Consider the following 17,169-nt stretch of genomic DNA (forward strand, 5'->3'; position numbering starts at 1 on the left):
TTTGGTCTTTGTAGAATTTCTTGTTTAAATCTAGAACTTTTCCCATCCCAAATCAGCTCGCCGAATAGAGATTTAATCCTCCTAAATCTATTCTGCGATATCCACATAGGGGAGTTGTGTAGCACGTAGAGAAGTTGCGGCATCACAATCATCTTTATTAGATTTATTCTACCAATAACCGATAAATGTAGCTTTTTCCACGCCTGAACCTTAGTGCGTATCTTCCGCAAAAGTGGCGCCAAATTTAGTTCCTCAAAGCTAGTCAGAGGCAACGCGATCTGGATCCCCAGGTATTTAAATTTATCTACTAACCTCAGCTTTGTAGGAGAGTCCCGTATTTCACTATTCTCATAGTCCCCATCTACTAACATCATATTGGACTTTTCCCAGTTGATTCTCAAACCAGAGTAACTCCCAAATTCCTCAATAATGGCCTCCGCCCCTGCCAGGGTCTCCCCCGAATCCTCCAAGAATAGCAAAATATCATCTGCGTATAACGCAATCTTTTCTTCCGAAACCCCATACATAAATCCTTTCACCTCCCGGGAGCCTCTAATTTTCGCAGCAAGGGGTTCCACCGCCAGGGCAAATAGCAGTGGGGACAAAGGACATCCCTGTCTAGTTCCCCTAGACAGAGAGAAAGTCTCAGAAAGGACATTATTCACTCTAATTTTGGCCACTGGGGAAGAGTACAACAGCCGCACCCATGAGATGAATTTAGGTCCAAATCCCAAACGTTCCAACACTGACCACAAATAGCCCCACTCCACACAGTCAAAGGCCTTGTGGGCGTCCAATGATACCACAACCCTTTTGCCAACATTGTCCGAAGGGATTTGTAAATTTAAAAACAGCCTTCTCAGATTGAGTGCCGTTGATTTGTTTGGCATGAAGCCTGACTGATCAGGGTGTACCAATTTGTCTATCACCCTACTTAACCTATTTGCCAAGGTTTTTGCCAAAATCTTAATATCGGCAGTCAGGAGTGAAATTGGTCTATAGGATTCTGGCATCAGTGGATCTTTGTCGGCCTTAGGGATAACCACCACAATAGCCTCTCTCATCGACAAAGGCAACTCCCCTCTTTCCAACGAGCTATTGTACACCCCTACCAATTTGGCCAACAGAGTTTCTTTCAGGGTCTTATAAATCTCAGCTGGAATGCCGTCCGCTCCCGGAGCCTTACCCCCCGCAACGCCCGCCAATGCAGCCCCCAATTCTTCCTCCCCAATCGGTTCTTCCAACAATTCACACTCCTCTCTACTCAACCGGGGCAAATCAATTTCTTTCAAATATTTTGCCATATCTTCGGGTCCCCTCTCCACACTGGACGCGTATAATTTGTCATAGAATTTCCTGAACACTTCCAAGATCTGCCCCCCCTGAGTGACCACCGTTCCCTCCTCCGTCTTAATAGAGTAGACATGTGAAGATTCTCTTTGCGCGGACGCCACTACCGAGAGCAAGTGCCCCACTTTTTCCCCCTCTGAGTAAAAGGTTTCTTTCTGGAAGGCCCTCAACCTCTCCGCCTTTTTCAAAAATAGCTGGTCAACCTCCCTCTGAGCTGCCCTCATACGATTCCGAGATTCCACAGTACGATGTTCCCCCAATGCCGCCTCTGCTGCCTTCAATTCCTCTAGGACACCCTGATCCCGCTCTCTGGTCCTTGTCTTATGTCTTGAGATGTCCCTAAACAAAATTCCCCTTAGATACGCTTTCATGGTGTCCCACACTACATGGCATTCTGCGCTCCCTTCATTGATCTTAAAAAACTCCTCTATCTCTGCCCCCACCTTTTCCATGTCCAAAATTTGTAACCAAACTGGGTGAATTTTCCATCCCGCCTTCCCCAACCCATCCTGACTTGACAACTTTAAAGAGACCTGAACAGGGCTGTGATCTGATAAAATCCTAGGATTCTATTCCACCCCGTTTAACAGTTCGTTCATCCTATCGTTTCCCAAGGCGACATCAATTCTTGACATCGAGCCATATGTAGTCGAGTAACAGGAATAGGAATATGTGTTGACATTGCGGACCCTCCACAGATCAGTCCAGCCTATTTCTCTGAGATAGTTACCAAAGGGAGTGTCATTACCGTCCCTACGCTTAGGTGCATGGTTACTCTTGTCCCAGTGGTCATTTGCTATATTATTTACATCCCCCACCACCAAAAGAGGGATCCCATCCCAACCTCTTATAGACTCCAATATGTCCTGGATCTTCCTTCCAGAGTATGGCGGAGGTATATACAATGATACTATGCATATTAAACGATTAAAGAGTTTACACACCAACAAAACATATTGACCATCCGTGTCAATTTTGACCTCAACTTCCTCAAATGGGGTATTAGTATGAATCAATACTGACACACCTCTCGCATAACTAGAGAACGTCGAATGATACGCCTTGCGCACCCATCTTTTCTGTAACATATCAACTTTTTCCTTCACTAGATGGGTCTCTTGCAGGCAAATCACCGAGGGCCTCTGTTTCAGTAAATACTGAAATATTGCTGCGCGTTTAGTGGCGTCCGCTAATCCCCTAACATTCCAGCTTATAATGTTAACATCCCCTCCCATTTCCTAGAAACAAAATGATTAGTTAGAGCAGTCTCCTTCAGGTCTCCCCCGATACCCACCTCCCCCCTCCCCGCCCCTTTCCTCGACTCCCCCATCTAAAACTCAATGGAGTTCAACTAGAACAAACTTTCTTTCTCTGTATGAGAACTGAGAGCTCTTGATACAACCTAGAACTAAGCCCTTTGCAGTCCATCTCTCCCCCTCCCACCGCTAACAGCATGAAGTATTCTTTGCGCCGCCGAGCACACTGTTTTATCCTTTTGAGAACATTCTGTCTAAAGACACAAGACAATTTCAAAAATCACAGTCATGGGGTATAACCAGATGAGTGGCGAAGTCACAGCGTTAGTCTCATCGGTTCCGATCCACGCCAGTTTTCTTGGTATTGGTATCCAGCCACTGCATAGCCTCCTCCAGATTCTGGAAAAAATGAACCCGGTCCAGCGCTACCACCCTAAGCTTAGCCGGGTATAGCATTGAATATTTTAGATCCAGGTCTCGGAGCCGCCGCTTGACTTCCCCGAACTTCATTCTCAGTTTTTGCACCGATGCCGAATAGTCCGGATAAATGGAGATCCGATTTCCGTCTATACTCAGTCCATCACTGATCCTGGCCTTCCTTAGTAGGGTTTCCCGATCCCGATAGTCCAAAATTTTTGCCATCAAGGCTCGAGGGGGGGATCCAGGCGGCAGGGGTCGGGTGGGGACTCTATGGGCCCTTTCCACGGAGAAGTGGTTAGTAAGATCTGCTCCTCCCACCGAGTTTTTAAGCCATGCCTCAATGTATTCAGCAGGATTATTCCCCTCCACCTTCTCCGGCACCCCAATTATTCTTAGATTGTTCCTTCGGGAACGGTTTTCCAGGTCATCTGTTTTAAATTCCAGTTCCGCAATGCGCTGAATGTATCTCTTTTCTCTTTTTAACAGTTCATTTGTCTGATCCTCCACACTGCCCACGCGCTCCTCCACCACCTCCACTCTTTTGTCCACTTTACGCATAGCAGAGTTAAGGGACTTCATTTCAACTGTTAAATCGTCCACTCTTAGATTCAGTGCGGCCAGGGCAGATTTACAGTGTATAACGACTGAGAAAATGTCCTGCAGTGTAGGCTCCCCCACATTTGATTGCTGCGCACCCTCAGAGTCCTTAGCCTGTACTGGGCTGGCGGCAGGTGTCATGTTATTTGCACCATGCATCTCCTGCATCCTCCCTGGAGAAAGCTGCTCCTCCACCACACTGAGGGTATCTTCCCCCCCTCTCTTCTGCCTCTGCAGGGGTTCCCTCTCTTCCGGCCCTTCTGGGCCCAGCAGCAGGGCACCCCCCTCCTCCGTTCGAGCAAACCTTTCCAGCCGGGCGATTAACTCCAGCCTCCGGCGGTATTCAGTACTGGCTCTGGCCGCCTCCTCCTCTGCCACGGCGCCATCTTGGATTTTCGCGCCAGTCGCGGGCGCCGACTGTTTTCGGCGCGGCATCGCCGCTTTACTCCTCTCCCTGCCTCCGGCCCTCTCCCCCGTGCCCAGGGGTCTTGCGGAGCGTCTCCGTCCGGTTTTCGACGCTCGGCGACGCCTTCAAAGGTAAAAACTTAGGAGCGGTGCGGCGAGAGAGACCCCTCGCACGTCCGCTCACATCGCTCGCTAGGCCACGCCCCCCGATAGTTTTGATTTTATTCTTATTGACACTTCTGAATAATCCACCTTCTTGTTTTTTCCAGTTTCAGACGACCCTTCTTCCCCGGCTGCAGTTTGTTTTATAAAAACAAAATGTGCTTTACTCACCATCCCCAGGGCCAACGATGAGTCTTCGCCACTGCTCCTGCTTTCTGTTATTATCTGCAGTGCTGACTTCACTTTGACAGCGCTGCAGCTAATCACCGAGGTCAGCAGCTCTGAATGGCGCATACTATCAATTCGGGCAAAACTGATGAGCTCAGTGATTGACTGCAGTGCTCTCGACGTGACATCCGCATCGTAGACAATAATAGACAGCGGCAGAGACTCCGTGCTAGACCCGGGGAGGGTGAGTCAAACGAAAATATTTCTTAAAAAACACAAAAAACTGCAGCTAGGAAACAGGCGTTTTCCGAAACTGGCAAACCCCTTTAATTTGGGAATGCCTCAATTTTTCGATAATAAAATGTCACTTGCCCTTGCCTCGTAAAATGATCATCCACCCTTAAAATCTTCTGAAATTAGTCTGTAGAGAGGAAAGTGGCTTAGCGCATGGAATCGGGTAACATTGCCTATAGAAGTCTACGGAGCGGGGAGGGTGGAGGAGCTGTTGAAGGGAGAAAGAGGCAAAAACGCACAGAGATGATGTTGAAACTATCTAGTAAGTGTTGGATCTTTCCCAAGTGCTGGATTTACAGCTGCACTGCTCAGTAGCTCTGTGAAATGTCCTCCATGCTGCTTCTCTTCTTTCTGGTTGCATTGTATGGGACACATCACAGCAGCTCATCGCTACCTAAGTCGTGCAGATCTTTCCATTAATATAACACTGATTATTGACTCAACTCTAGCATTTTGGGATCTGGTGATCTTGTCAGTGACGTTACTCTTTCTCCTCTCTCAGTCAGGAGGATGATTCCTATCAGAAGTTTATACCATTCATTGGGGTAAGTGGCCGATGTTCATGCCGCCGTAGGGTTTAGATATAGTGGTTTCTTTTTTGTTTTTATTTTTTAAAAATACACAAAAAAAGGATCCAAATGTTTTCAAGGGTTCAGATTATGGATCTATAAAGATTTGTGTCCAGCTGCCCAAGAACGTCTGCCGTTGAGAAGAAACACGGCCATTTACAGGGTTTTCTTGCATTGTTGATGTTAGCAGCAGGTCATGCTGTCACGCCCTGAAAAGACAGTCCCATGTAAAACTTGTGCCGGAGAATCCTTCCGGTGTTTGTAGGGAAGAAAAAAAACGTATGCTTCACAGAAAGTTGCCTTTTTAAGTAAGGCCGCCATGCACATTAAATGAAAGTAAACCAAATTTCGACAGTAGTGGCTGAGTCTGATGTCTAAGGGGGTCTCCCAACTCTCCCCTCGGCGGATCATGTCGGGAGAAAACAAGGATTGGGCAGTCGGATTTCCGGTGTCCTATCCCTTTGTTATCGGAGGTGTCAGGCAGCGACTACTCTTCTACAACATGGCTATCGACCGACCGTTATCTAAAAAATAAAAAAAAATGGTTAACAAGCTTCTGCCATTCATAATATCATTATGTTTCTCCGATGTCTCTTTTAAATGAAGAGCAGAAGTCAAAAAATAAAATTAAAGGCAACTACTGACAACCGGTGCGGCTGCGTCTCTCTCCAGTAATGTAAAGATGACAGCGGGAGACGCGTCTCGCAGAGCGGCCGGTCCTGTTACAGCACAGCAAAAGGGAAAAATGATCGGAAATGACTTAATATTGGGCTTATTATTAATGACATATAATCCCTTTAATAAAGGTCATATTTTTTCATCTCCATTTGCCCCATTTCTCCCACTCCCTTTATTAGGAAATACCTTCTCATATTTAGACTTTTTCCTTTTCTCCTTGCGCCTTCCTGTTCGTCTATCCTCGGGGGTTTCCTTCCTCTCATTCGCCCTCATGTCCTCCTGCAGGTGGTGAAAGTCGGACTGGTGGAGACGTCCCCCCCAAATACTGGTATGTGAGGAAGAAGAGCTCCCCAATCTGCACCAACCCTTCCACCCTAGCAGATGTCCCCCCTTCTCTCTGTCCTGTGTATACGCGATGGCTCCCAGCTTCCCTAACTGGTGGAGTTCTGTGTTCCCACAGATGCGGAGGATTCTCTAACTCTTGGTGTCGGCCTTCCTTCTACTTCTCCCCCATCATCAGCGGGGGTCCTCCGTGATTGTTCAGCAACACCTCCATCTTCGCCATCTTTAAGTTCCAATCTGCAGGGAAACGCAGGGTCAGAGGAAATGTTCTTTCCCTTTTTTACTTTTGTACCTGTGTATACTGAATATTAAGCCTTAAAGGGGTTGTCCACTACTAGGACAACCCCATTTCGATCTGAATGATTGGCGTCCATAAAATAAAAATACTTGTAATCCCCTCCTGTGCTGACTCCTTTCCAGCGGTGTCGGCTCTACCTGGGACTCTTACGCTGTTATGACGCGTGAACCCGGCACCAAATCAGCTCCGGCGTCCGTCACCGATCATCAAGAAGGAGTCAGAAAGCAGCCGCAGCCCTGAGTTCCTGCTGATGTTCAATATGACTGAAGGCGAGAACAGTGGTGATTGGGCGCAGGGCTCACGTGTCATAATAATCACACAAAGAGCCCCAGGACAACGAGTGCTGACACCTCTGGAAAGGCGCTGGCACGGGAGGTGAATATAAGTGTTTGTATTTTATCAGCGCCAAACGTTCAGATCGATATGGGGTTGTCCTTGTAGTGCACATCCACTTTAACTTAAATGACATTTGTCAACAGATAATACAACACGATTTGTAAGCATTAAGAAATAGACAACTTAGACCTGATAATGCTGTTGTAGTTATTTTTAAAAATCCATGTTGGAATGGCTGTATATTAATTTCTGAAAGTTTAAACTTGGTCTTTGCCCACCCAGCTTGAGTCACATCTCTTCATTGTCCCTCCTCCCTGCTGAATCTCAATACACCAAACGTGATTGACAGCTCTTCATTGTCCCTCTTCCTTCCTGAATCTCAACCCACCGAGTGTGATTGACTGCTCCTCACTGTCCCTCTTCCCTGCTGAATCCTCTCCTACCTAGACTAATTGACACCACCTCAGTGTCCCTCCTCCCTGTTGAATCTCCACCCACTGAGTGTGATTGACAGCTCTTCATTGTCCCTCTTCCCTCCTGAATCTCCACCCACCAAGTGTGATTGACTGCTCCTCACTGTCCCTCTTCCCTGCTGAATCCTCTCCTACATAGACTAATTGACACCACCTGTGTCCCTCCTCCCTGTTGAATCTCCACCCACTGAGTGTGATTGACAGCTCTTCATTGTCCCTCTTCCCTCCTGAATCTCCACCTACCGAGTGTGATTGACTGCTCCTCACTGTCCCTCTTCCCTGCTGAATCCTCTCCTACCTAGACTAATTGACACCACCTCAGTGTCCCTCCTCCCTGTTGAAGCTCCACCCACTGAGTGTGATTGACAGCTCTTCATTGTCCCTCTTCCCTCCTGAATCTCCACCCACCAAGTGTGATTGACTGCTCCTCACTGTCCCTCTTCCCTGCTGAATCCTCTCCTACATAGACTAATTGACACCACCTGTGTCCCTCCTCCCTGTTGAATCTCCACCCACTGAGTGTAATTGACAGCTCTTCATTGTCCCTCTTCCCTCCTGAATCTCCACCCACCGAGTGTGATTGACTGCTCCTCACTGTCCCTTTTCCCCGCTGTAGCCTCTCCTACCACCACCTCAGTGCCCCTCCTCCCTGCTGAATCTCCATTCGCCTAGCCTAATTTACACCTCTTCCGTTTTACTCCTCCCTGCTGAATCTGGATGCACCTAGCCAAATTAACAGCTCCCCAGTGTCATGACTCCCTGCTGAATCATTACCTGAATATCCTGATTGAAATCTTTTCCATATTAGGCTGCCGTCACACTATCTGTATTTGGTCAGTATTTTACATCAGTATTTGTAAGCCAAAACCAGGAGTGGGTGATAAATACAGAAGTGGTGCATATGTTTCATTGTCCCTCTTCCCTCCTGAATCTCCACCTACCGAGTGTGATTGACTGCTCCTCACTGTCCCTCTTCCCTGCTGAATCCTCTCCTACCTAGACTAATTGACACCACCTCAGTGTCCCTCCTCCCTGTTGAAGCTCCACCCACTGAGTGTGATTGACAGCTCTTCATTGTCCCTCTTCCCTCCTGAATCTCCACCCACCAAGTGTGATTGACTGCTCCTCACTGTCCCTCTTCCCTGCTGAATCCTCTCCTACATAGACTAATTGACACCACCTGTGTCCCTCCTCCCTGTTGAATCTCCACCCACTGAGTGTAATTGACAGCTCTTCATTGTCCCTCTTCCCTCCTGAATCTCCACCCACCGAGTGTGATTGACTGCTCCTCACTGTCCCTTTTCCCCGCTGTAGCCTCTCCTACCACCACCTCAGTGCCCCTCCTCCCTGCTGAATCTCCATTCGCCTAGCCTGATTTACACCTCTTCCGTTTTACTCCTCCCTGCTGAATCTGGATGCACCTAGCCAAATTAACAGCTCCCCAGTGTCATGACTCCCTGCTGAATCATTACCTGAATATCCTGATTGAAATCTTTTCCATATTAGGCTGCCGTCACACTATCAGTATTTGGTCAGTATTTTACATCAGTATTTGTAAGCCAAAACCAGGAGTGGGTGATAAATACAGAAGTGGTGCATATGTTTCTATTATACTTTTCCTCTATTTGTTCCACTCCTGGTTTTGGCTTACAAATACTGATGTAAAATACTGACCAAGTACTGCTAGTGTGACGGCAGCCTTACTCCTCCCTGCCGAATATCCACCCATTTAGCCTGGTTGACAACGCCTGAGTAACCCTCCTCCCTGCTGCTGAGATCTTACACTGCTCAGTACAAGCTGCAGCTGTCAGTCAGGCTGGGTGGGCAGAGACTGAATACATTAGACCTCGTGACCTCTCTCTACAGCCGACTTCCTAAAATGCTGATTTTATTAACAGGATTATACAGGCATTCTGACACATATTTTCAAAGTAAGTACACCAGCCTCATCAAGTCTAAGAGATCTAATTAATAATGCATACAGTTTGTATTGTGAAAACTGGTGACAGATCCCCTTTTAATAATTTTTTTTTTTAGGTGTATTAGTTATTTTTGTTATCGTTAGGTTATTTTATTGGATTTTATGTCTCTGACTGTCGCCATACAGCATTTTGTGATGAAATTTAAGGCATATTCTAATATAAAGTCTGATCTGACGGCTGCTGCTCCTTTATGTAGGACGACTTCAGATGCTTTAGGATTGCAGGTGGATTATTGGCTGACTTGTGACCGGAGAAAAGAGCGAGAAGGAGGAGGGAAGAACACTCTGCGGAGCATCTTCCGCTCGATGGTCGTATCACGTTTGCCCGGACCCGATACACCCCCTGGTAGTATGAGCCTGAGCGTCGTAACTACTGAGTCACGGAACAAGAAAGGTAAGTGACCTCTATTCTGTCCAACAGTCATTAAAGGGGGTTACTGGTTTGGGAGAAAAAAACGTGGAGTAATGTGTGATCTACATTATTTTTTTTTTTTTTTTTTTTTTTTATTTATTTATTTTTTTTTAGTGCCGACAATTTTCCTTAGTAAGAAACCAAAGGAAAAAGAAACTGATGCCAAAAGTCAAATCATAGAAGGAATCACAAGACTTATTTGTTCTGCTCGACAGCAGCAGACTATGCTAAGAGGTAAGGCCGTGCCCTGTGAGCAGAAACGTAAAGGCAAAGAAAAATATAATTCTCCCAAAATTGTATAAAATATTCTGTATCGGCATCACATAAACCTTCAGGGTATGAAACCTTCTGGGCATTTTTATTTATTTTTTTTACTTAAAATCATATATTTTGGGCTAAAAATTACGGTATTAAAAAAAAAAAAATGCACCTTTTGTCGTCTGTAGTCTCTGTATTGCGTTGACTATTGCCGGCTGCAGGAAAGTTGTTGTGATGGGGGAGTTCGTAATGCTGTTATCTGCCTTTTGCTGGTTTATGACCACGTCAAAGTTAATCTAAACTTGGGGGGCGTGGCTATGTAACGGAGGAGGGAAGACGTGCCTCGTGAGAGCTCCGGCCATCCTGATAATATCCTGCCATTAAGACCCCTTATTTGCCAGCGGTATCGGCTGGCACTGGCGCCTGGGACCCCCGGGAGTCAGGTGACCTCCCCAAAAGGCTGCAGTAAGGACCCGGGACTTGGAATCCGTGAGTGGTCTGGGCGGACGGAGGGTACCTGTGCGGCGGCGGCCATCTTGGAGCACGCGCTCCGGCGGGACAAGACGCGGCACTGGCCTCTTCTGACACCCGGCTTCTCTTCTGGTGGACTCGGTGGGGCTGCGCTCTTCGGCGGTGAACGCTGTGTGGCATAGGAGTGCAGGGGCTGAGAGCTCCGGGACGGGCGGCAGTGGCTGCAGGGGACGGCGGCCATTACCAGTGCGCACTCCCTGACAGTGAGGGGAGAGGCGCTCTTCATTACTTTAACGGTGCTGCTCAAGAGGTGAACAGATAACCCGGGATATACAGGGGCGACGTGGTGTGTGTGCCCTGAAAGATTGGGCCCCACGCCCCCCCTGCCAGATAGACATCTCTTTTATTGGCGCCATAACTTTGGAGGGATTAACCCCCTCCCTGCTGGTCCTCCTGTGGTGGCTGTGGGCCTGTCCTGATATATAACACCTCAGGCTACATTTAATACTTTTTACAACTCTCCTTACGCCAGCTGCTTGTTTTGTGGCCCTTTTTTCTCCAAAAAAAAAAACAGCCCTATATCCTGTGCCCGCTGACTTGTGTGGCTCCTTCTGCTGCCCACCATGTATCACTCCAAAGGGGCAGGGGCTGCTGAGAAATTGAGGAAATACTCCAGGGAGGATCCCCCTGATAATGTACGTACTCTCAGGAATAATTCTACGCCGGCCCAGCGTAAAAATCGCCTCTCCGATGATACTGAGGAGGGAGAGCAAGAAGAGGAACTGACCCTTAAGCAAGCATCTGAGCAATTAATGCAGGCTATATCCCTCACTAGATCGTCCCTTACTGAAAAGATAGAGGACGTGCACACTGAAGTGGGTCGTCTGCGGCATGATATGCAGGCCATGAGAGGACGTATTTCAGAGGTTGAAACACGAGTGTCCCATGTGGAGGATACTATCACCCCTATGGAGACTACTCTGAAAAAGGTCGCCGGTTCCATAAACGCCTGGAAACAAAAGGCAGATGACCTGGAGAATAGGCTGCGCCGCAATAACATTCGAATTATTGGCCTGCCAGAGCGCTCGGAGGGTCAGCAACCTGAACAATTTTTGGAAGACTGGCTTAAAACCTCTCTGGGAAATGGATTCTCCTCAACATTCTCGGTGGAGAGGGCCCATAGGGTCCCAGCGAGACCTCTCCCCCCTGGAACTCCGCCTAGACCTTTTTTGGCGCGCCTTCTCAACTGCAGGGATAGGGATGCTATTCTCCGTTTGGCGCGACAGAAGGGTCCTATTAAATTCAACAATGCTACCATATCAATTTTCCCGGATTTCTCAATGGAGCTTCAGAAGCAGCGGGCGCGATTTATGGAAATTAAGAAACAACTACGGGATAAAAATATTATCTACGCCATGCTTTATCCTGCTCGACTACGTATTGTCCATGATGGCTCCTCCTTATTCTTTACGGACCCGGCGGAGGTCACTGAATGGTTGCGGTCCTACAAGGTGTCCACTGTAAATTACTCCTAATCGGCTTCTTCTGTCCAATGGCAATATGGGGGAAAAAGGAGCTCTCCGTGTGGGTGCTGAGCTTATTAATAATACCGGACGCTGGAGTCAGTGAGGGTATCCCCTTTTCTATTTGATCACAGGAGTGCAGGATTGTACTTCTCTACTGTTAAAGTTACATTATGTTGGGTTGTTGTTTTTTGTATTAGTTTTGATTGTTCAATGTGTATGGTTGCCGCTAACACTATTTTTAAGCCTTGTTTGGTGCCTCTGAACCGGACCCGAGTACTACTTCACATCTTCCTTTCTTTTAAGTATCAATATGGGATCTGAGATCATATTTATGACCTGGAATATACGAGGTATCAAAACCCCCCGGAAGAAAATTAAAGTATTCTCGCAGATTAGACGGTATCGCCCACACATTGTGGCACTGGTGGAGACACATCTGACTAGAGACACAGCTCGATATACAAAAAAACCGTGGGTGCAGTGGTCTCTTCACGCATTCCACACCAGCTACTCGAGAGGGGTGTCTCTGTTAATACATAGAGATGTTAGATGGGAGGCCAGGGAGGCACGGCGGGATCCGGAGGGTCGCTTTGTCTTTGTGCATGCATTTATCAACTCGCGAGAATATGTGATATTATGTATCTATAATCCCCCTGCCCCCGCTGGTACTTCGATCCTTCGTATGGCATTGGGTTTCTCCTTAAATTATCCTGATGCTAGTGTTATTTGTATGGGAGATTTTAACCTAGTCATGGATGGGTCCCTGGACAGATTGAGATTAGATGACGCGACAATTGGGGATCCCCGGTCTTGGCCCCCCTCCCAACTGGCGTTGTTTATGGATGGTAGTGGATGGCTGGATTTGTGGAGAGTGCATCACCCAGAGACTAAAGGATATACCTGCCACTCATCCACTAGGCAATCTTTATCTCGCATAGATTACATATTCGGTTCTAGTAATTTGGCACTGTGGGTGGATGGTGTTGAGCATGGCAGTAGAGGGATTTCGGACCACAGTCCGGTTATCCTCAAACTTAAATATGGCCAATCATATAATAATATGCCCTGGAAGTTGAACCCCTTTTGGTTAAAATTAATGGACTCTAATGATAGAACGGTTGACCAGCTGAATTGTTTTAATTCAACTCACCCGGAACCCCAAAATCTTGGCTTGTTCTGGGATACTCTAAAAGCCTATTTGAGGGGGTGTTTGTCCTCCACAATTTCCTACATTAAAAGGGTGACGGCGAGGGAAGATGATGAGATAGAGCAGCGGCTGAAAGACTCGGAGGCTGCCTATATATCTAGTCAAACTAGTGGTAACAGGGCTGAGTGGCTTGCTTCTCAGAGGTTATATGTTCAACATGCGGACACCAAGTCAAAACGCAAATTATTCTTTACCCGTCAATCCTACTTCGAGCTAGGGAACCAGGCTAGCACACTCCTTGCCTTCTTAGTACGCCAACATAATACCTCCAATACTATACTACAAATCCGCACACTCGATGGCACATTGGTGTCCTCCACGGATAAGATACTTCAGTGTTTTCATGATTACTATGAGACGCTGTATAAATCTGGTAGTGGTCTTGATGTCTTTGAGTGTCTGGATTATCTATCAGATATAGTGTTTCCTTTGTTGAGTCCAACCCAGCGGGCCTATATGGACGCTGAATTTACCATGGAGGAAGTAGAACATGCTATGGCGGATATGGCCACTGGGAAGGCCCCTGGGCCGGATGGGTTTCCTATTGAGTTTTACAAGAAATACTGTGATCAACTGGCACCACTCTTATTGAAGGTACTTCGGGAAATATGGGAGGGAGGACCTGTGCCCGAAACATTTTATGATGCAAATATTGTTATGCTCAGGAAAGAGGGGAAGGATCCTCTGGAATGTGGGTCATATCGTCCAATATCGTTGGTAAATGTGGATTATAAAATCTTTACTAAAATTCTGGCTACTAGACTGAACGCAATCATATTAGACCTTATACACCCTGACCAGACTGGCTTCATGCCGGGAAAAAGCACCTCCATCAATATTAGACGGGTTCAATCAGTGATTCAGTATAGCTCCCTAGAAACAGATAATAACTGGGCACTAGCATCGTTAGATACAGCCAAGGCTTTCGACTCTCTCGAATGGCCCTTTCTATCTGCATGTCTGAGGAAATACGGTTTTGGGGACAAATTTCTAAGAGGGATAGATATACTATATAGGAAGCCCAGGGCACGTATAGTTGTGAATAATACCATTTCTGAGCCCTTTTCCCTTTATAGGGGAACTCGCCAGGGATGTCCTTTATCCCCGGCCCTCTTCGCCTTGGCAATAGAGGCCTTGGCAATACGCATAAGAACCTCTGATGGTATTAAGGGAATAAATATTGCGGATCGAGTGGATACCATCGGTCTCTATGCTGACGATATGGTGATATTTATGGACAAAGTAGAGGAAACGTTACCACAGGTGATTGCGACTATAGATAAGTTCAGTAAATTTTCAGGGCTATATATAAACTGGGATAAATCTGCCTTGTTCCCTCTCTCACATACCCAGGCACCCTGCCTCGAAACTCTCTCGCCGCTCCCCATTGTATCCAGTTTCAAATATTTAGGTATTCACATGTCCAAATACAGCCAATTAGATCTACAACTTAATATCTACCCACTATTAGATTTGGTTAGAATTAAATTTTCAACCTGGAACAAACTCCCGCTCTCGGTTGCCGGCCGAATTAATCTAATTAAAATGATACTGCTCCCTAAGCTTAACTATTGCCTTCAACATAGTGCCGTGCCCATACCCAAACACTTCTTCGCAAGGTTAAACTCCCTGGTTACATCCTTTATATGGGGGAAAACTAGGCCCAAACTTAAATTGTCGACATTACAGAGGCCGAAGCAGGGGGGTGGGGCGGCTTTGCCAGATTTCTACTTATATTATCTCGCCGGCCAGGCCAAGGCGATAAATAAATGGATGCCTAATAATTCCCTGCCTAACTCGGAGAGTCATTTGCTCCATGGTGCCCGGGCTGATTGTCCACTGGGGTTTCTAGAACTAGAGAAAGTTAATGCCCCCTGTTTGCTACAGTTGCACCGGCTGGCACGATCAATATGGAGACAAATTAAAAAAGTTACTGGATTTGTAGATGTAGTGGCTGAAATGCCTCTATGGAATAATAGTTACTTTCCGGGACTGTTGAACCATCCATCCACTAATTTTTGGATCTCGCATGGTGTTCTCTCGGTGAGAGATGTATATAACCAGGGGGTCTTTGCATCCTTTGTACAATTACAGAATACCCACAGTGTTCCGAGGTCTCAGTTCTTCCGTTATTTACAGCTAAGATCAGCCTTTCAATCACATATGCGGAGTATGGGTGGGGATCGAGCTATTTCATCCTTACCTTTGATAGGTATTCTCAACTCACAGGGCCCTCAAGGACTTATTTCCTCCTTATATACTTATTTGTTGTCCATGGGAGATGGGTCTACTATAAATTCCGTCAAAGGGAAGTGGGAGGGACTTCTTCCTGATGTATCGGGAGAAGAATGGGAGGATATTTTGGAGTCCCCAACTAAAGTCTCTCCCTCAATTAATAATAAAATGACTCAATTATATATTCTGCATCAGTCTTATTTGACCCCGGTACGGCTTTTTAAAATGGGCCGCTTCCACTCGTCGGATTGCTTGAGGTGCCATTCGGGTGATGCGGATTTCATCCACATGATTTGGAAATGCCCTGTTATTCGTCAGTATTGGAGTGAGGTGACGTCTTTTTTAACATCCTTATTACTGATCCCTGTCCCACTTGAACCACTGATCTGCTTATTTGGGGTGTGGGATGCGGAAGCTTGGGATCATTGCACCGGAATATTTCTACGAGAGTCACTTTTTATGGCACGAAAGGTGTTAGCATTACGATGGATGGGTGGTTCTTGCCCGTCTCTCAGAGCCTGGGTTGATCTGGTGAATTCGATTATCCCGTATGAGCGTACACTATATCAAAATAGAGGATGCCCAGGCAAGTTTGAAAAGATTTGGGGTAGATGGAACTCCTCTTATAATACTTTATAATCCTCATTAGCTTGGCTACTATGTGGAGGTTGGGCTCGTGGTTTGGGGGGCATCACTTACGGGGTGAAATCTGTATTAATTTTCCTTTGGCGGCGCATTATTGCTATTGTTAAGTTAATGTAGTTAAATGTTGTATATTAGGTGATTTGTAAGACGTCAGTGATTTAACATACACAGTTTGTCACTTTTGTAATACTTTTAGATATAATAATGCATGACCCCTATCTGTATTTCATACTGTTACTAATAATGACAAATGCAAACGTGTGTATTGTGCAGTTTATTCTGGAATTAATAAACGAATTTAAAAAAAAAAAGTTAATCTAAACTTTGATGTGGTCATATTTCAGCCGAGAGGAGCTCAGAAAAAGGCAACTTTACAAACTCCCTGTCGGAAGAAGCTTACTGATGGGTTCTCAGCTCATTCTGCTGCCAGCCGGGAAGTAAAAGAATATAGAAGTCAAACAATTTTAATGAAAGCCAGTTGATCTCCTATCAGCTGCCGACTCTATCTGCTCCGTTCAGCTGACGACTCTCGATCTCCTCCGTTCAGCTGACGACTCTCGATCTCCTCCGTTCAGCTGCTGACTCTCGATCTCCTCCGTTCAGCTGCTGACTCTCGATCTGCTCCGTTCAGCTGCTGACTCTCGATCTGCTCCGTTCAGCTGCTGACTCTCGATCTCCTCCGTTCAGCTGCTGACTCTCGATCTGCTCCGTTCAGCTGCTGACTCTCGATCTCCTCCGTTCAGCTGCTGACTCTCGATCTCCTCCGTTCAGCTGCTGACTCTCGATCTCCTCCGTTCAGCTGCTGACTCTCGATCTCCTCCGTTCAGCTGCCGACTCTCGATCTGCTCCGTTCAGCTGACAACTCTCACCTCCGTTCAGCTGCTGACTCTCGATCTGCTCCGTTCAGCTGCTGACTCTCGATCTCCTCCGTTCAGCTGCTGACTCTCGATCTGCTCCGTTCAGCTGCTGACTCTCGATCTCCTCCGTTCAGCTGCTGACTCTCGATCTCCTCCGTTCAGCTGCCGACTCTCGATCTGCTCCGTTCAGCTGACAACTCTCACCTCCGTTCAGCTGCCGACTCTCGAT

General features: G+C 46.8%; 1 protein-coding gene across 2 annotated transcripts in view; it reads left to right on the forward strand.

Moving 5' to 3' along the window:
- Positions 1-17,169, forward strand: part of PACS1 (phosphofurin acidic cluster sorting protein 1) — a 106,119-nt gene that overhangs the window by 50,613 nt on the left and 38,337 nt on the right. For both annotated transcript variants that reach the window (XM_069740244.1, XM_069740245.1), the window contains exons 19-23: positions 5,155-5,197; positions 6,185-6,227; positions 6,360-6,495; positions 9,527-9,723; positions 9,856-9,975. In XM_069740244.1, the coding sequence (XP_069596345.1) occupies positions 5,155-5,197; positions 6,185-6,227; positions 6,360-6,495; positions 9,527-9,723; positions 9,856-9,975 (539 nt within the window). The remainder of the gene's footprint in view (positions 1-5,154; positions 5,198-6,184; positions 6,228-6,359; positions 6,496-9,526; positions 9,724-9,855; positions 9,976-17,169) is intronic.

Source organism: Ranitomeya imitator, chromosome 9, assembly GCF_032444005.1.
Source record: "Ranitomeya imitator isolate aRanImi1 chromosome 9, aRanImi1.pri, whole genome shotgun sequence".
NCBI lineage: Eukaryota > Metazoa > Chordata > Amphibia > Anura > Dendrobatidae > Ranitomeya > Ranitomeya imitator.